Source organism: Antedon mediterranea, chromosome 2 (assembly GCF_964355755.1).
Source record: "Antedon mediterranea chromosome 2, ecAntMedi1.1, whole genome shotgun sequence".
Lineage (NCBI taxonomy): Eukaryota > Metazoa > Echinodermata > Crinoidea > Comatulida > Antedonidae > Antedon > Antedon mediterranea.
Genome location: NC_092671.1, coordinates 7,342,562 through 7,360,355, shown reverse-complemented (window position 1 = coordinate 7,360,355; position 17,794 = coordinate 7,342,562). Strand labels below are relative to the sequence as shown.

General features: G+C 33.6%; 1 protein-coding gene across 1 annotated transcript in view; it reads left to right on the top strand.

Annotated features, from left to right (window-relative positions):
- LOC140039236 (laminin-like protein epi-1) overlaps positions 1-17,794 on the top strand; it is a 50,646-nt gene that overhangs the window by 17,829 nt on the left and 15,023 nt on the right. The window contains exons 20-47 of the mRNA XM_072084836.1: positions 144-312; positions 643-803; positions 1,213-1,324; positions 1,863-1,948; positions 2,167-2,299; positions 2,428-2,554; positions 3,156-3,304; positions 3,581-3,696; positions 4,280-4,488; positions 4,909-5,039; positions 5,544-5,614; positions 5,833-5,977; positions 7,427-7,570; positions 7,986-8,141; positions 10,105-10,203; positions 10,494-10,574; positions 11,062-11,183; positions 11,470-11,575; positions 11,861-11,974; positions 12,356-12,483; positions 13,093-13,173; positions 14,423-14,634; positions 15,305-15,405; positions 15,623-15,803; positions 16,356-16,633; positions 16,982-17,092; positions 17,204-17,315; positions 17,557-17,712. Of these exons, the coding sequence (XP_071940937.1) occupies positions 144-312; positions 643-803; positions 1,213-1,324; positions 1,863-1,948; positions 2,167-2,299; positions 2,428-2,554; positions 3,156-3,304; positions 3,581-3,696; positions 4,280-4,488; positions 4,909-5,039; positions 5,544-5,614; positions 5,833-5,977; positions 7,427-7,570; positions 7,986-8,141; positions 10,105-10,203; positions 10,494-10,574; positions 11,062-11,183; positions 11,470-11,575; positions 11,861-11,974; positions 12,356-12,483; positions 13,093-13,173; positions 14,423-14,634; positions 15,305-15,405; positions 15,623-15,803; positions 16,356-16,633; positions 16,982-17,092; positions 17,204-17,315; positions 17,557-17,712 (3,791 nt within the window). The remainder of the gene's footprint in view (positions 1-143; positions 313-642; positions 804-1,212; positions 1,325-1,862; positions 1,949-2,166; positions 2,300-2,427; positions 2,555-3,155; positions 3,305-3,580; positions 3,697-4,279; positions 4,489-4,908; positions 5,040-5,543; positions 5,615-5,832; positions 5,978-7,426; positions 7,571-7,985; positions 8,142-10,104; positions 10,204-10,493; positions 10,575-11,061; positions 11,184-11,469; positions 11,576-11,860; positions 11,975-12,355; positions 12,484-13,092; positions 13,174-14,422; positions 14,635-15,304; positions 15,406-15,622; positions 15,804-16,355; positions 16,634-16,981; positions 17,093-17,203; positions 17,316-17,556; positions 17,713-17,794) is intronic.

Here is a 17,794-nt window from a genome sequence, read left to right as displayed (position 1 = left end):
CTTATTTCATTTTTATTTCATTTTTATTTCATTTTTATTTCATTTCAAAAGTACAAAAGGATGAAAACTCCTCAAATTTCTTCAGCTGATGATTTGTGGGATATGAGAAATCATTTTTGTTTTCGGTATGCCTTATATTTCAGATGTAACCGGTTTGTTTACCCACAAGTCGACCAATATGAAGTTGTTTTAGGTCAGGCTGGGTACTATTACACTTCGGATGGCGCAAGAGAACCAACACGTTTGTTTACAAACAATACGATATTACTTGAACTCGGTGTCCCTCAGATGGCCTTAGTGGACAGAGAACAGGTATGGGTACAGGATAATATAATGTTTGTGTCAGCAGGGCTGTAGCCACCTGTACTGTTGGTCAAGTTTCAACCTGAACACTTTTTTACAGAGATCTTTGACAACCCAGTGGCTTGAACAGAGATTGTTTCCTTTTCTTGCGAAAACCTGACCACTTTATTTCTCGTGGCTACATCACTGTTCAGTCTTCAAATTCAAATGTTTGTGTTTAACTATTTGTTACTGGAAAAAAATGAAAATTTAAATATCAGACATAGTCAAGATAGTTATCTATTATCTATTTTGGTATTAGATTAATTTCATATTAAAAATTTTTTTTTTTTTTTTTAGACGATGTTAAGTTTATCTTTTCCAATCTCTGTCGCTGGAGAGTACGTCTTGATCATGGAGTATTATGGAGGTGGTACAGGGATGAGTATAAATACAATTGATGTGATTACTGAACAAGACCAAGTCAATGGATTTGTAGCAACATACGAGTGTGAATATTTGTAAGTTTTAAATATAATGAGTGATACATGAAAGCATAAATTTCATTTATAGGGAGAAAAAAAATTCTAATATAATAATTGTTATGGCCACACTGTAACTATAATTTTGGAAAAACAATAAAAAGACTGTATAAGCAGAGTGAATCTTCACTGGTATAAGTATAATCTCTAAATTTCTTCAAATTGAAGAAATTATTCTAATTGACTTCATGGCCATATTTATATTCAAGTTAACTAAATGGAAACATGTTTTCATTTTTAAATTTTTAAAAAGTGTTTCCCTTAAGAGAAATCATTTTAACTTTACAGAAAATATCTCATTAAAGTGTAATATGTTTATATCGTTCCAACTATTAAGTATATGTAACAGTCTTAACAATGCTTTTTATCAATATTTGTTTGCTATTAGGTGTCGTAGCGTTGTTATGGACATGGCCAATCGTGTCAACGTGTTTGTGTTGCCAGAAGAAGTTTTCGAGATTAAGTTTACTCAACATCAATTGTTAGGTTTTGTTGCTGTGGTAATTTGTTTATTTATTTAAAAAAAATCATATACAGTAGAACCGTTTTAACACTTCTATTAAGGAGACATTTTACACTTTTATATGAATTAAATGAGAGGCAGGTATGTTTTAACACTATGACCAAACATTATATTCAGAGTACACTTTATTGGCTCCTATTGGTTTCCCTTTAATAGGAGTCTACTGTATTCATAAAACATTGTTTTGGCAGTAGAAACTGCAAACCAAGTGGTTTAAATATATCAAAAGTTATATATTGAATTTAGAATATTTGATATTTTGAAAGTACAATACAGAGACAAAATATTTAAAATTTGGAAATGCTACAATGGGAAACTCTTATCCAGGGGACACTGTCCTGTGAAATGACCGAGGGGAAATATTTGTTTTAACACTACAACTCTATTAAGAGTCTTAAAAGTGTCCCCTTAATAGAGGTTCTACTGAAATTATGATACTTTTCATAAAATAATTGATTAAATAAGTAGATCTTCGGTGCAAAGTGTAATACAGAATGTACTTCAATTTGTTACAGAGTTCAATTGTTGCAATTCCTGTTGAGATGTGGAACTTCGACCTCGTGACTCCAACTCTACAATGTGTCCGAAGTTCAAACAAGAAGTAAACCAGATATTATTTCGAAAATTCCTAGTTATCTTAATGGATTTTTAATGTCAAATTAATTAAAGTCATAAAGAAAAACAAATCTAAAACCTCAAGATAATAATGATTAATGAAAAAATTTAAATATATAAAATAAATACATACATGAGAAAGTTGTTTGCAAATGTTAAAAATACATTGCATTAACATTAATTCATGTTTTTACTTAACTTTAGATGCTTGTCATCAACATATCCAGATGTGACCTCTGTCAAGGTGGTCGTTGATGAGGTGGTTGACTCACCGCTGCCGCCTAACATACTTGATACCAATGCAAAGTTGTACTACATGAATTCAAATTCAGGAAAGGTATAGAGCCTTTTTTCCCTCTAAACCTATATATTTTCACATGCAATAAAAATAGTCAAAAGATGATAAACATCTTAATTAAAAAAATTAACAGTCTACAAATAAAAATGCTTTGTTTATTGTTACAGACTGAATTGTTGTTAAAGGATGTCAGACTTACTGATGGGCAATATATGTTCATAGTACACTATTACCAACCATACTATTCAGCATATAATGTTAATTTTGATATCATTGGTGATACTAAGCAGTCAGGTAAAACATGCACTCATATTTCAAATTCTTTTAAGCTCTGTCTACACTATCACACTTTATGTGACAAAAAATGTGATGTGCCTATATTATATGGACGCAATGATGTCATATATTGAGTGAGTGAGTGGCCGAGCGGTTAAGACAGTGGAACCGTAATTACGTAGCCATAACATCGGCAGGGGTTCGAGGCTCACTCACTCTATGGTTCTGGTGGTAGAACGAGTCTTGTCGGATAAGGACTATAAACCGTAGGTCCAGTGTACACATCTACAGTAGCTTGTGTGCACTTTAAAGAACCTAGTACATCTTTCGAGACGAGTAGGGGGTTACCCCGGTGTATTAGTACATCGCAGCCACTGATCACCAACTGGGCCCTCTGGGAGACCAGTCTTTGACTGAAGAGGTTACCCAGTATAAATATATATTTCAATCAATATCACTGCCACATTTAGGGATATCACTACCTTATTTGGACATCACACTTTTTTTGTCAAACTAGTTTGATAGTGAACACAGAGCTTGTGAGTGAGATTGTCTAAAGACAATTATTGTTTCTATGATATAAAACTTATGGTATATACTACTGAATACATTCTTTTAGGTACATTTAAAGCAAAATACTGCCCTCATGTGGTTGGTTGTCGTGCATTGGTTACAACCACAGATAGCAGTGAAATATTCAACTTGTTAGAAGGAGTATTCATGTTTAAAGTTAGTTTGGAAACCGTTGATACTAGGGATATATGGATTGTAAGTATATTGGTTCATTTGTGTTAGATGTTACTGTTCTTGTTACAAAGCATCAGACTTCATTGCTGGTGTTTACTCAAGATCCAAGTTTATATCATGCTATACACTTTATTTTATTTTTATTATAAAAAATTGAAACTTATTGCTATGGTATTAATTTAAATATTTAAATTATACAATTAAGATAATCTAGTTGCTTTTTCTGAAAATTATATCACATAAACTATGAAGTCGAAAGCTAGAATGAAATATGTATTATTTAATGATTTTTTTCAGGACTATGTATTGGTAGTTCCAAAGGAAGTCTTTAACTATGAACTGCTCGCGCTTTCAAACCAAGATAGAGCTGAAGACTTCATAACAGAGTGCGGCCGTCAAGAGTTTTACATAAGGTAAATTTAGCATCATAGTTATTTAATGTTAGTGTGCTTCATTTTAAACTGTATTCTACTGAAAACTACGGTAGAAAACCTTTTTTAGGACAACACTATTCAGGAGACACTGTGAAATTCACTTTGTTGGTTTCCAATGGGTGTCCCCTTCTAATTTTTTTTTTTTTTAAACCATATTTAATGAGGGTGATCCATCCAGCTATTGCTGATCATTAGGGACCCTCAGAGGTTCACAAGACAAACATATACACAAGATGCTCTACATACAAAGTCTTATTACAAGTCTTTGGGAGTGGAGTAATTTGGTCCTTAGAAAAAATCCTGACATGTGACGGGACTTGAACCCAGGACCCTTGGAGTGGTAGCCAAGCATCATAACCACCAAGCCACAACTCCACTCCTGAATTACACAAAACTAGCACCTAATTATAATAGATACCATACTTATCTTTAATGGAGTCACAGACGTTGTTTAATAGTCTGACACACTGTTATAAAAAAAGTTGTTGTACTTATAATATTAAAATTACTTGATTTTGCATAATTCTGTATCAATTAAGTTTATTTGTTCATTTGCATATAGCCCTTCAGCAACAGGATTTTGCCGCAACAGTGTATTTTCACTCAGCTCATACTACAACAATGGAGCTGAGCAATGCCAGTGTAACCTGCATGGCTCTTTGGATTACTTCTGTAATGAACTTGGTGGACAATGTCCATGCAGGAAACAGTTCACTGGCAGACAATGTGACCGCTGTAAAATTGGATACTTTGACTTTCCACATTGTCGAGGTTGGCATTATGTATTTTTTTAAATTATTTTTTCTGTAACATAAAATTAATCTTTTTTTATTTTGTTTCCAATTGTTAGCTCATTCTGCTAAATGACACAGTTTTGCATGTTACTATGCTAGATGACAATCTAATTTTTTATACCTAATACCTAAATTTTTTATAATCTAATATTTATTCAGTTACATCTTTGTTGAACTGGGGTTCTTTAGAGAATAAGAGCTTGCCTTGAGGGCTTGACCTTATGTCTATACAGTAACTTTCAAAAAGCTGAGTACCCTTAGGCTCACCCAAAAATGGTTGTTTCAACACATTTTACAAAGTGAGAAAAAAGGCTTTTAGACCAAACAGATGTTTTGGTTTTGAACATTTTATTTTGAGAAAAGTATTTATTATATGTTTTGTTTATTTTCATAAAAGATTGTGAATGTTTATCTGGGGTATGTAATGATGTGTCTGGTGTTTGTATTTGTCCACCAAATGTCATCGGTGATTCCTGCGATGGCTGTCAGGAGAATTACTTTGGTTACGATCCAATTGCTGGCTGTATTGTAAGATAGTTTTCCAATTTGTAAATAACATAATGTGCTTTTACTAAGTAAATGAAATTATTCATTGCACTGTGTAAATGATATACAGCAAATCTATGAAAGACAAAACATGTAAAAATTGAGGATGAATTTGATCTGGTAATTGACAGATAGAGTATCCTACAATTAGGCTTGATGGTAAAAATAAGATATCAGAGAGGACAGAATGATTGAGTAACATACTCTACTTATACATTACATTGTTAACATAATGTTTTCTTCTTTTACTCTAACCATCAACTATAGTGTACAAACAATTTAAAGAGATATAGTAGAACCCCTGGACACCCTTATTCAGAGGACATCCCTATTAAACACAGATTTCCAGTGAAACGAGAAGAAGTATATGTTTTAACCCCTATTCAAGGGACACCATTATTTTGGGTACCGAAGGTGTCCCCTTAATAGAGTTTTGTAGAATATTCTAATATTGGGTTGTTTGACAAAAAATATTTGTTTTTGTAGGAGTGTGAATGTGATGATCGAGGAACTGAAGGTGACATCAATAAATGTGATCGAGTGTCTGGACAGTGCAAGTAAGTTTGTAAGAGCAAAGGTCACATAGGTACAAGATTGAAATAAGAACACATTGAAATAAAGGTGACATAGATACAAGGTTCAAACATAACACATAAACAAATGAATGAAATAAATAAAATTAGATTTAAAATAAATCATAAATGACTTTATTGAATCTCTGGAGTAGAGAAGATAAACAATGGCCTTAATATATACACATGTTTTTTTGTTTCAGTTGTAAGCCGAATGTGGGTGGACGACGCTGTGACCAGTGTTTGCCTGGTTTCCATTCATACCCCTTCTGTAGTGTATGTAACTGCCAGTTACCAGGCACTGTTGAAAGAGTCTGTGATGATGTCTCTGCTGATTGCATTTGCAAGGTCAAACATTTTTCATATTAAATTATTTATTTAAATTGTCCATAAACTTTCCAAATTTGGTATTTCTGGCCCTATCCTTAAATTATTTGTTAGTTACCTTGATTTCAGGCAGCAACGCGTTATGTTTCAAGGTCAAGCTTCTGATTGGCTCATTGTCTTGTCTGGGGTCCCCCAGGGCTCGATCCTTGGTCCCCTTTTATTTAATATCTTTATCAATGATTTCCCTTCTAATCTTTCTTCTTTTTGCTTACTTTTTGCGGATGATCTTAAACTCTTTAATACTATCAATGGCCCTAATGATACTGTTTCCCTTCAAAATGACCTTGGTACACTCTTCAGATGGACCACCACCTGGAAGCTGAGTTTAAACGTACCAAAATGCAAAATTATGACGATTACTAAGAAAAGACAATATATCCAATATGATTACAGCATTAATAATCATGTTTTGGAAAGAATTGATCGTCATAAAGATCTTGGTATTATTATCGACTGTAACTTAAATTTTATTCCTCAAGTTGATGCCGCTGTTAGTCAAGCAAATAGAATGTTAGGCATGATACGTCGTAATTGCTGGTGTTTTAAAAATTCTAATACTTTAATTAATTTATATGTTTCTCTTGTCCGTCCCCATCTTGAATACTGTAGTGTTGTGTCTAATTCGTTTTCGTCTGTTCATAGTACCCGTCTTCAAAGAGTCCAAGATCGTTTTGTTCGTTTTGTGTATTCTACTTGTCACTGTCCTCCTTTGTCTGTCTCTCTTCCTTCGCTTGTCTCTCGTCGTTCTATGTTCGATCTTCAGTTTTTGTATAAATGTATGAATTCCCGTTTCAATTGTAATTTTATCTCCTTGTTTTCCTTTCATGTTAAAGCTGTTGGTTGTCGTACTCGTAATTCCAAATGTAATCTTCTTTATGTGCCGTTTTGTCGTGTTAATGTTACCAAGAATGGATTTATTTCACGTATTTGTCTTCTTTTTAATAATTGTGTTGTTAAAGATAATTCTATTGATCTCTTTTTTGACCGTTATAATTGTTTTTGTAATAAAATTAGTAAAATTGTATAAATTTGTATTGCTAGATTTTAAGATTTATATATATTTTTATATGGTATAGTTTATTCCATTCTGTAAGGGGCGGGTTTCCCGCTGTTGAATGAGTTTGAATAAAATAAAATAAATAAAAAATAAAATTATATTATGTATTGTATATCAAATAATATTGTTTAAGCTCTGTCAACACAATCAAACTAGTTTGATGATGTGCCCAGATATCGTTGTGATATGACATCATCATGTCCATATATGGGCACATCACATATTTTTTGCACATAAAGTTTGACAGACAGAACTTTACAGAGTTGAACCCTTTAAGTCTATTCTTTTCTTTTTTTAAACTTTTTTATCTTTTGTTTAGTGTTTGATATCTTTGTTTTTGTTTCTATCTGTAGGAAAATGTTGTAGGTGAATTTTGTGATGAATGTTCCCGAAACACATTCCACTTAGTAGAACGTAACTCGAAAGGTTGTACTTCATGTTTCTGTTTTGGCATCACCAGTGACTGTGCTGCAAGTACCAACTTATACAGACAACAGGTAAAATCTTAATGGTTGTGTTGGTAGGCTATTTCGTGAGGTACCTACCTGCATAGACTCCACATATGTAGAGTCTATGCAGGTAGGTATCTCACGAAATAGACTCTTAATGCTAATAACATGTTGAAGAAATAACTCCACTAATCCAATCACCATAATATATCCAAAAGAATGTTTGTAATATCTACCTCCATTTGCCAATTATCTAAAAGTAGGTTCAATTCTGAGAAATCCATAGTAGTAATCAATGTTGCAAGTGTCATTCAGTTAGTTATATCTTTGTATTATTATATCAGTTAGTTATATCTTTGTATTATTATATCAGTTAGTTATATCTTTGTATTATTATATCAGTTAGTTATATCTTTGTATTATTATATCAGTTAGTTATATCTTTGTATTATCTTTGTTACAGGTGAATTCTATGAGTGGATGGAACGTGACTAAACCAAGCGACAGTGAAATAGTAAAAAATGACGATACACTGACATGGTATGCAAGAAACACAGCCAATAATGATGATCCTATCACTGTATATTGGATAGCTCCAACAGAATACCTTGGAAATAAGGTATTATAATAATAATATCCTAAATTTATATAGCGCCTAATGTTGTGAAACCTCTAAGCGCTGAACATTATTACCCCAGTCATTTTTTCCTGATAAAACATGTATGGAAACATACTCCCATAATGCAGCTAGTAATCGGCGCGAAGTTGTGTCTTGATCTAACCGGGTTCCCATTTATACACCTGGGTGGAGAGAGGCAAACGTAAGTAAAGTATCTTGCCTAAGGATACAAGCAATGCGGCGAGAGTTGGATTCGAACCTCGATCTCAGGATCAGTAGTCGAACGTCCAACACACTGCGCCACACGCCCTTTACACAGATTGAGTATTTTAGTGTATAGAGTAGAACCATTCCTTTTGGAAACCTCTATTCAGGGGACATACCATACAGGGGATACTCCTAATTTGAAACCTCTATTCAGGGGACATACCATACAGGGGATACTCCTAATTTGAAACCTCTATTCAGGGGACATACCATACAGGGGATACTCCTAATTGGAAACCTCTATTCAGGGGACATACCATACAGGGGATACTCTTAATTGGAAACCTCTATTCAGGGGACATACCATACAGGGGATACTCCTAATTGGAAACCTCTATTCAGGGGACATACCATACAGGGGATACTCCTAATTGGAAACCTCTATTCAGGGGACATACCATACAGGGGATACTCCTAATTGGAAACCTCTATTCAGGGGACATACCATACAGGGGATACTCCTAATTGGAAACCTCTATTCAGGGGACATACCATACAGGGGATACTCCTAATTGGAAACCTCTATTCAGGGGACATACCATACAGGGGATACTCCTAATTGGAAACCTCTATTCAGGGGACATACCATACAGGGGATACTCCTAATTTGAAACCTCTATTCAGGGGACATACCATAGAGGGGATACTCCTAATTGGAAACCTCTATTCAGGGGACATACCATACAGGGATACTCCTAATTGGAAACCTCTATTCAGGGGACATACCATACAGGGGATACTCCTAATTGGAAACCTCTATTCAGGGGACATACCATACAGGGGATACTCCTAATTGGAAACCTCTATTCAGGGGACATACCATACAGGGGATACTCCTGATTGGAAACCTCTATTCAGGGGACATACCATACAGGGGATACTCCTGATTGGGAACCTCTATTCAGGGGACATACCATACAGGGGATACTCCTAATTGGAAACCTCTATTCAGGGGACGTACCATACAGGGGATACTCCTAATTGTAAACCTCTATTCAGGGGACGTACCATACAGGGGATACTCCTGATTGGAAACCTCTATTCAGGGGACATACCATACAGGGGATACTCCTGATTGGAAACCTCTATTCAGGGGACATACCATACAGGGGATACTCCTAATTGGAAACCTCTATTCAGGGGACGTACCATACAGGGGATACTCCTAATTGGAAACCTCTATTCAGGGGACATACCATACAGGGGATACTCCTAATTGGAAACCTCTATTCAGGGGACATACCATACAGGGGATACTCCTAATTGGAAACCTCTATTCAGGGGATGTACCATACAGGGGATACTCCTAATTGGAAACCTCTATTGAGGGGATGTACCATACAGGGGATACTCCTAATTTTAGTTTTATGCATTTTATCATATTTTAACTTTTAACGTTAAAATTGTATCCAATTTTTAAATTTAAATTTTTGTGAAATAATGTGTGTGTATTCTATTTTAATTGTTTGTTTATATTTTATAATATATATCTGTTTTTAATTGTACTAATATATATTTGCCAATCTTTTATTATGGTAATGGACAAATAAAGCTTTTCAGTATCCAAGAGGATACTTTCCTATGAAATGAATGAGAGACAGTACAGAATTCCTCCTCCCCTATTTATTCCTATAGATATAAATGAATGTTTCATTACACAATAAAATAATTGATACATTTTATTTTACATCTTCAGATAACATCATATGGTGGACAACTACGATACACTGTGTATTATCGTACGGACGCATCAAATCCACCCATCTCAATTAGACGTCCCGATGTCATTTTGTCAGTGAGTGCAGTTTTCTTTTTCTTTCTAAATTATGAAGAAATATTAATTGAGTTAAAAATCTCACCATCTGCCACAATGTGACAAAGATCCCATTTCGCAAACATTAAATTAACAAAAGTTACATAATTTTATTCAATCATTAAGAAAAAAGTTTGTGTAGAATATCCAAAGATAGATATGTAAATTTTAACAAAGCAATGCAATGTAAGCAGCCATGAAGTGGAACAAATGCTATAGATGTATAATGTATGGACATTTTGTATTTCCAATGTCGAATTACTCATTTTCAGGGAAGCAATCTTCAGATTACCTATAGTAACATATATGAACCGAATCAACAAGGACAAGTAGTTGCATTAGACATTCTAGAGGTAAGCATTATAATACGAATACAACTTTATAATAATCCAAGAGATTGAAGTTTAACAAGAAGATATATCACTCTACTGTAGAGAGATTTGTTGTTTTGGCAGAGGTAGATGTATTTAATAGTAATAATCATGGTATACAGTCAACTCTTCCAATACCAAACTTACAGAAAACCGAAAACTTTAAGAACACATTCAGAATATAATACCAGACTTTCCACAAAACCAGAAATGAGTCAATCCCAGGGGTGTCCGGTATTGAGAGAGTATAATACTCAACTATACATCAAAGAGTGCCTTGTTGTTATAGATATAACTTTTATTGTCCTTCTTTTAAAATATAACAAAGGAAATTCATTTATAAGCTCCTGCATTGAAAAACCTGAAGTGTCTTTCCCCGTGAGCTCCTAGTTGATGGTTTTCATTGTTTAAACGGCTACCAGTATTCATGCACCATTACTATAAAAGTTTTAACTTGTTTGTTTTTTAGGATAATTTCCATTATTCATTGGGTGGTGGCCAGGTAACTCGTGAGGACCTTATGATGGTGTTAGCCGACCTGAGGATGCTACAAATCAGAGCAAAATACTACACTTCAATGCAATATTCAAGGTTTGTTGAATTATATCAAATGTGTTTTAAGAGAATTTAAAACACAAAATCTGGCAGCAAAACATAGAACAATGCACAATTAAGAATTTGTTTACTCAGAGTTTTAATTAACAAAATTGATTTCTTCAAAACGGTTGCGGAAAATTATGAATAACTGAACGATGCAGGCTTTTTAATGATATGATTGAGTTGTGTAAAGATGATGTGAATTTTTGAAAAAATTCTTATATTGTAATTTATGTTTGTATGTTGAAACTAAACACAATTTGTTATTATCACTTTTCAGCTTAAAAAATGTGTCATTAGATATAGCGACTAATCAAGGTACAGAGATGGTTTACTCAGTAGAGCAGTGTAATTGTCCAGTTGGTTACACAGGGCTATCTTGTGAGGTAAAAAAAAAAAATTCCAATCTTTATCTATTTCGTCGTAACTTAAGTGTTTCTGAGTTGTTGTAATTGTATTGTATCTGTTAAACCAAGCTGTAAGTGGCGGATTTGTTTCTGCTGTTGTTTCTGGTTTTAAAAATAAAATAAAATAAAAATAAAAATAAAACTATAGTAAACAAAATTATGTAAACATTATTATTATTAACTCATTAATGTAACTCTGGAAATGGATGGTATGCATTTTTGTTAATTTTACTTAAAAATATAAAAATTATTTTGTAAAAATAGGATTGTGGGGATGGTTATTACCGTGTTGAAGCCGGTGCTTTTCGTGGTAGATGTATACCATGTGAGTGTAATGGACACAGTGACCAGTGCGACAAAGAAACTGGTGAATGCATTGTAAGTACTAACTACATGTATATATATTTATTATAGCAAATTTAAAAAGAAAAATGAATAGATGATATAATAATTAAAGAATAATTTTCATAATTTACAAATTATATGTTGTGAATATATTTATTCACAATTTTTAGATTATCTTTCTGTTTGGGTGTTAATAGGTATATACTTACAAAACATGCCTATTGATTTTCAGGAAAATTGATATTGGTCACTTCATAAATGCTCTGACTTCTGTATCTTCCATATGAGATGCAATGTTAAATAGAATGCCTTCTGTATTCTTTAGACATGGACTGATTTAACATGGACCTTGTCTCTCCGAATATAGTTTTCCCCGATATATACTTCACTCTGTTTCATTATTTGTTTGTTTAGGGTTGTCAACATAATACTGAAGGTCGAACCTGCGATGGCTGCAGGTTGGGCTACTATACAGATTCTAAAGAAAATAGTACATCACCTTGCCAGCTATGTGCTTGCCCACAAGCTATCGAGGGTAACAGGTAATCATAAACTTATTAATGTGTAGGCCTTTAACATCGATATCATATTTTTTACCTATATGGTAAGGCTAGCCAGTGATGTGTAAATGATGTAATAAGAAGGTTTATTAATGATATTATTCATTCATTCATCTTTTTATTTCTGAATACCATGATGACATAATATATCCATAGCAAAAGAGAAAAAATAAATCTTAATCCAAGAGCTCATAGAACAAAAACAAAAATGTATATATATATAAAGTCAATGCAACAAGGCATTCCACTGTATGTGCATTCTTGACACATTAAGAACGTGGCGATTAATGGCCATGATCAAAGAATTACTACTTGCGTTCACACGATTTTTAAAACTAAAAAAAAATCGATTTTCTAATGAACTCATCAAAGGATGGAATGTCATTTAAGACAAACATCATGCTTGCACTACAATTTCTAGGCTGCTTAAGCAGCAAACTTAAGGCATTGTTATAACATAATTTCAATGATCTCAGTGTAACAACAACAAATATGAAAAGATTGAATAAGATAGCACTATTTTCACAATATTTTTAAAAGGACTCGCTTAATTATGCAAATAATCACCTGATTATGTAAATTTTTTTTTAGTTTTGCTCAATCCTGCTCCGTGTCTGGAACAGTAACTACATGCAACTGTTTGCCTGGTTACACTGGTGTCCGCTGTAGTCAGTAAGTGTTCTATACCTTAAGCCTTTGTTCACACTACATTCAAAATGAAACATTGAGGAAGAGATCAATCTATCAGAACATGTAGGTCCATAATAAAAGTGAAACCATCTATTCCTTCTGTTACTTATATTTTTTGCTCCTATGGTTATAAAATGTTCCTTTTTTTATTGTATTTTGCACTTGGGTTGTGATTCTAATAAAGGAATGCATAATGTATTGCCTTGTTTGTTCTATTTTAATGAAAAACGAATATTACCATACTGTATTCCCCTTTATTTGCTGTTTCTTATTATTTCTATAATATATAATACTGTATAATATAAATCCAAAGGAAAAATTCTGGAAAAATGACAATACTGTGGGTATCAGTGGCTGGATCTCAATGCAATACAAAATAAAACTAGAAAGCTACTCCGAGAGGGCATACCTCCGCCTACTGTAAAATTCTCCTACATAAGATTTCTCCGGTAAAAAAAAATATATATATATATATATTTGTGTGTGTCTTAATGCTGTTTGTGATTTAGGCTAATTTCATTACAAGCATGTGTATGCGAGTTTGGTGTAATGGTTATGTAACAAGCCTTTCAGTTAACAATAGCTTCAGTTGACTAACAATAGAACAGCAACGCAAAAATCAAACGAGTGAATTTGAAAAGAAATAGGTTTTTTAAACTACTCGCATCAAAAAATGTGCACATTAAATCAAATTATGTTTTAAAATTACAAATCACAAAATATAACTCTTGCCCCTTGTTCAAAAATTAAGTTTTTTGGACAAGTAGTTCTCGAGAAAATGCAATTTCAGTTTACTTGTTACTTTAAGACTGCTCGCCAGCTTTTGAAAAATTCTGTCCTATCTTTTAACACTAGCAGGTCTAAAAAAGTAAACTAAAAAGTGGTCCAGAATTGGGACTGTGGTCCCAAATGGTCCCAAAATTGAATGGAATGGTCCTTGACCACATATCTATCTGTCTATTCATTTTCGTAAAGATCTTGTAATTACTTTTTGAGTAATCCTGCTAACAAACAAACAAACAAACAAACAAACAAACACACGCTACCGATTACATATGCCTCCTTGGCGGAGGTAAATAAGCAAAAAGGTAAATCAATACGATAAAAAAGTAATGCAAAGCTTTTGAACAACACTAGTCCTTCATCATTGAAAGTAAGAGAACAATAATATACAGCATACAATACAGTATATCTTTAATAAGTATATTTAATTATTTATTTTCTTTACCAGATGCGAATACAACTACTTTGGTTCCCCTGCTGAACTAGGTGGTTCATGTCAGCCATGTTTTTGTAATGGCAATACTGATACAAATCGTGTGCAACGCTATTGTCACACACTCACGGGAGAATGCTATTGCGATACAGGATTTGACGGTTTCCATTGTGAAAAGTGTGCTGATGATTACTATGGTGATCCTGTTAATTTACATAACTGTCAAGGTAACTTTATCATGTATATGCAATTTTTATTTTTTAAAAGAACACGAAAAGGTGATCTGGAAAGAAGGTTTCAGAGCAAAAATATTGATCAAAACTTACTATTTATTTAAAAAATAAGAAAATGAAAACATATGCACTTAAATGACATACAGATTCTTAAAAATTACCTCTATTAGGGAACATGGCAGGCTTATAAAATATAGAGAAATTGAACATGGAATAAAGCCTATTTTCCACTAAGTGAATTAGCGCACGTATATTTATGTTTTCATCTTTCAAATCCTTCTCTACGAATGCATATAAGCTGATGGTTTCGATTCGCGCAAATAAATTTGGCTAGTGGAAAATTGGCTTAAGATCAGTTAGTTTCAGTCTATGAAGGCAATAGACGCTAACTAAGATATCACAAAAACTGAGTGAGCCACACAATTTTCAAAATATTCTGAATAAAGTGAGTAAAAAGTTTAAAAAAGTTCAGTTTCAGCATACAAAGCAATAGATTGAACAATTTACTGACTAATTTATGCTTTTATAACTAGATGATACAAAAGTACAAAAGTTTATTCAAGGTATGGCAAGCCAATCTCACCAAAAGTCCACCATCCATACCAATGACAGACAATTGAATTATTTCTATTGGGGTTTTAAAATTAGTATTCTGTTTTTTTAGAATGCGAGTGTAACACGTGTGGAGTTTCCAGATGTGATAACAGTACTGGTGGATGTGTGTGTAAACCCAATGTTATTGGAGATAAATGCAGTGGATGCCGGGTAAGTTTATAGCTATATGCAAATCATTTTTCGTTTTTATATGTTGTTTGTATGTTTACAAATAAAACGATGATGATTTACATACTAAATTAAGGATAATAATATAACTATAACTGCAAAATGGTCTATTATTCAAAGTTTACTTTTATTAATTTTCATTGTTTTAGAGGACAATGCATCTTATAATAATCATTTTGAATGTTGTTGTGTATTGTAGCCAGATACATGGGGTTTTTCATCTTGTGAAGGATGTCAAATGTGTGATTGTGGGGTAGCATCTGTCACTTCCGAGTGTAACATGGAAACTGGTGTATGTACTTGCTTACCTGGTGTTGGGGGTGAAAAATGTGACCAATGTTTGAGGGGTTTCTGGGATTATGGACCGGCAGGGTGTACAGGTAATTATAAGGTTTAAATATTTTGATTTAACTGTATTCTTGCTTCGACTCTTATTTTAACCGGTGGCTGTGCTGTAAAGTTTTTTTCTTGAACCTTTTAGTCTGCATCAACACACTTTTAGTCAAGTTATATTTTACTTAATATGTAAAACTTGTATCTTAATTTATTTAATCAAATAAACAAACAAATCAATATTAACAAACTTTAGGCCCCAACCCTTCTAATAATGTCCAAATAATACATGGTGGTGGAGAGCTGCAGATGCTGCACCTACTGTACTGTATCATCTCTCTTTTCTCCACACTCTGCTCATCACACTGCTAAGCATTATTTTTAATTAACTTCTTTCTATGTTTCTGTTTAAAAAATTAAATAATTAAACAAAAGCATTGTGAAAAGACCGTTTTTGTATTTTCTATTTCTCTCCATTATAATTTAATTGATTGAAATAACATATTCAATAATTCATTGTTTGTTCAAAGAGATGTTGTTGTTGTTGTTCACAGATGAGACTACTGTATATTATCATATGATCCTTTTCTTCATTTTAGAATGTTTTTGCCCAGACCTCCTTGAGTGTGATAAAACCACAGGTGAATGTATCTGTCCAGAAGGTGCTATAGGAGAGGACTGTGACACTTGTGAGGAGCGTTACACCCTGACCAAACGCGGATGTGTGGCGTGTGATACCTGTGTGCACATACTACTGGATGATATAGATAAAATGCTTCTAGATATCAATATGACAATACCAGGAGAGATCCCTCTTGGTCCAGCTGATCTTGACCGCTTGGACAGACTAAATGATACCTTGTGGAATGAACTTAAGGTAGGGCCAAGAAGAATACAACTGGCATGCCAGGATAGTGGCTCCTGTGTCCTGCTGATTCAATTTATTTATTTTAAAATGTTCAATTTTAAAGCAGAATTTAACACTAAACTCAACATATAACACTACATAATACATACATATTTTACTTTTAAGCCCGCAGTAGCAATTTATTACAAACTTTTGTTTAGCAATGTTTGGAGAAGTTAGTGATTCCTGTCAGACTACAGGAGCCTGTCATTTTGGTTTCTGGTTGCAAAGCAGAATGGATTTATGCTGTATGGTAATTCCATGCTTTACACATACATATTAGTATATATAAATATTATGCATTTTTAACGATTGCAGCCTGGGGTAGCACAGGTGAGAGTGAACAACACATTATTGGAAGTTGAAATGGCAGAAGTAGAAAAGTTATTGGAAGAAACTATTGAAAAAGCTGACAAAGTAGATAAACAGGTATTTTGCTGATTTGCTATTTTTATTTACATAATATTTTAACCAACTCTTCTATCATTTCTGTAATCTCTAACCATCCATTTTTAAAAGTTGTATCTTTTTTATTTACAGGCTAAAAAGAACAAAAACGAAGCTGACATTTTTCTGCCTCTTGCAGAGGATGTAAAACAGCGGGCAATCAATCTGGAAAAGTTTATCAACGATTCATACACTAACTTACATGGTACGACTAACTTGTTATGTTTCTGACAGAACCCCTTACCAGGGCCATAGCTACCAGTACGGTTGGTAAGGTTTCAACCTGACCACTTTTCCACAGAGGCCTTTGACGACCCTGTGGCCAGCACACAAATTGTTCTCTTTTCTTGCGACCACATTGCCACTTTATTTCTTGTGGCTACAGCACTGCTTGCTTTCGTTTTATCTATACCAATCAATAATGTTTCTGATATTGTACTATGTAGGTATGATTGAAAAAAGTGAAAATAGAAACAACACAGATGTGCAAGATGGACTACATGATTTACAAGAAGCAAGACGAATAGTAAATGAACTTGAAGGCAGAAACTTTACAGAACTAGACCAAGCAGCCAGTAAAGAGCAGGTTGCTGCTGATCTGTGTAAGTGAGCTTTGTGATCTTCTTCTGTTTGAACCAAACCCTCCTTTTGAAGAAGTGGCCTGTTAAGCTCTGTCTACACTAT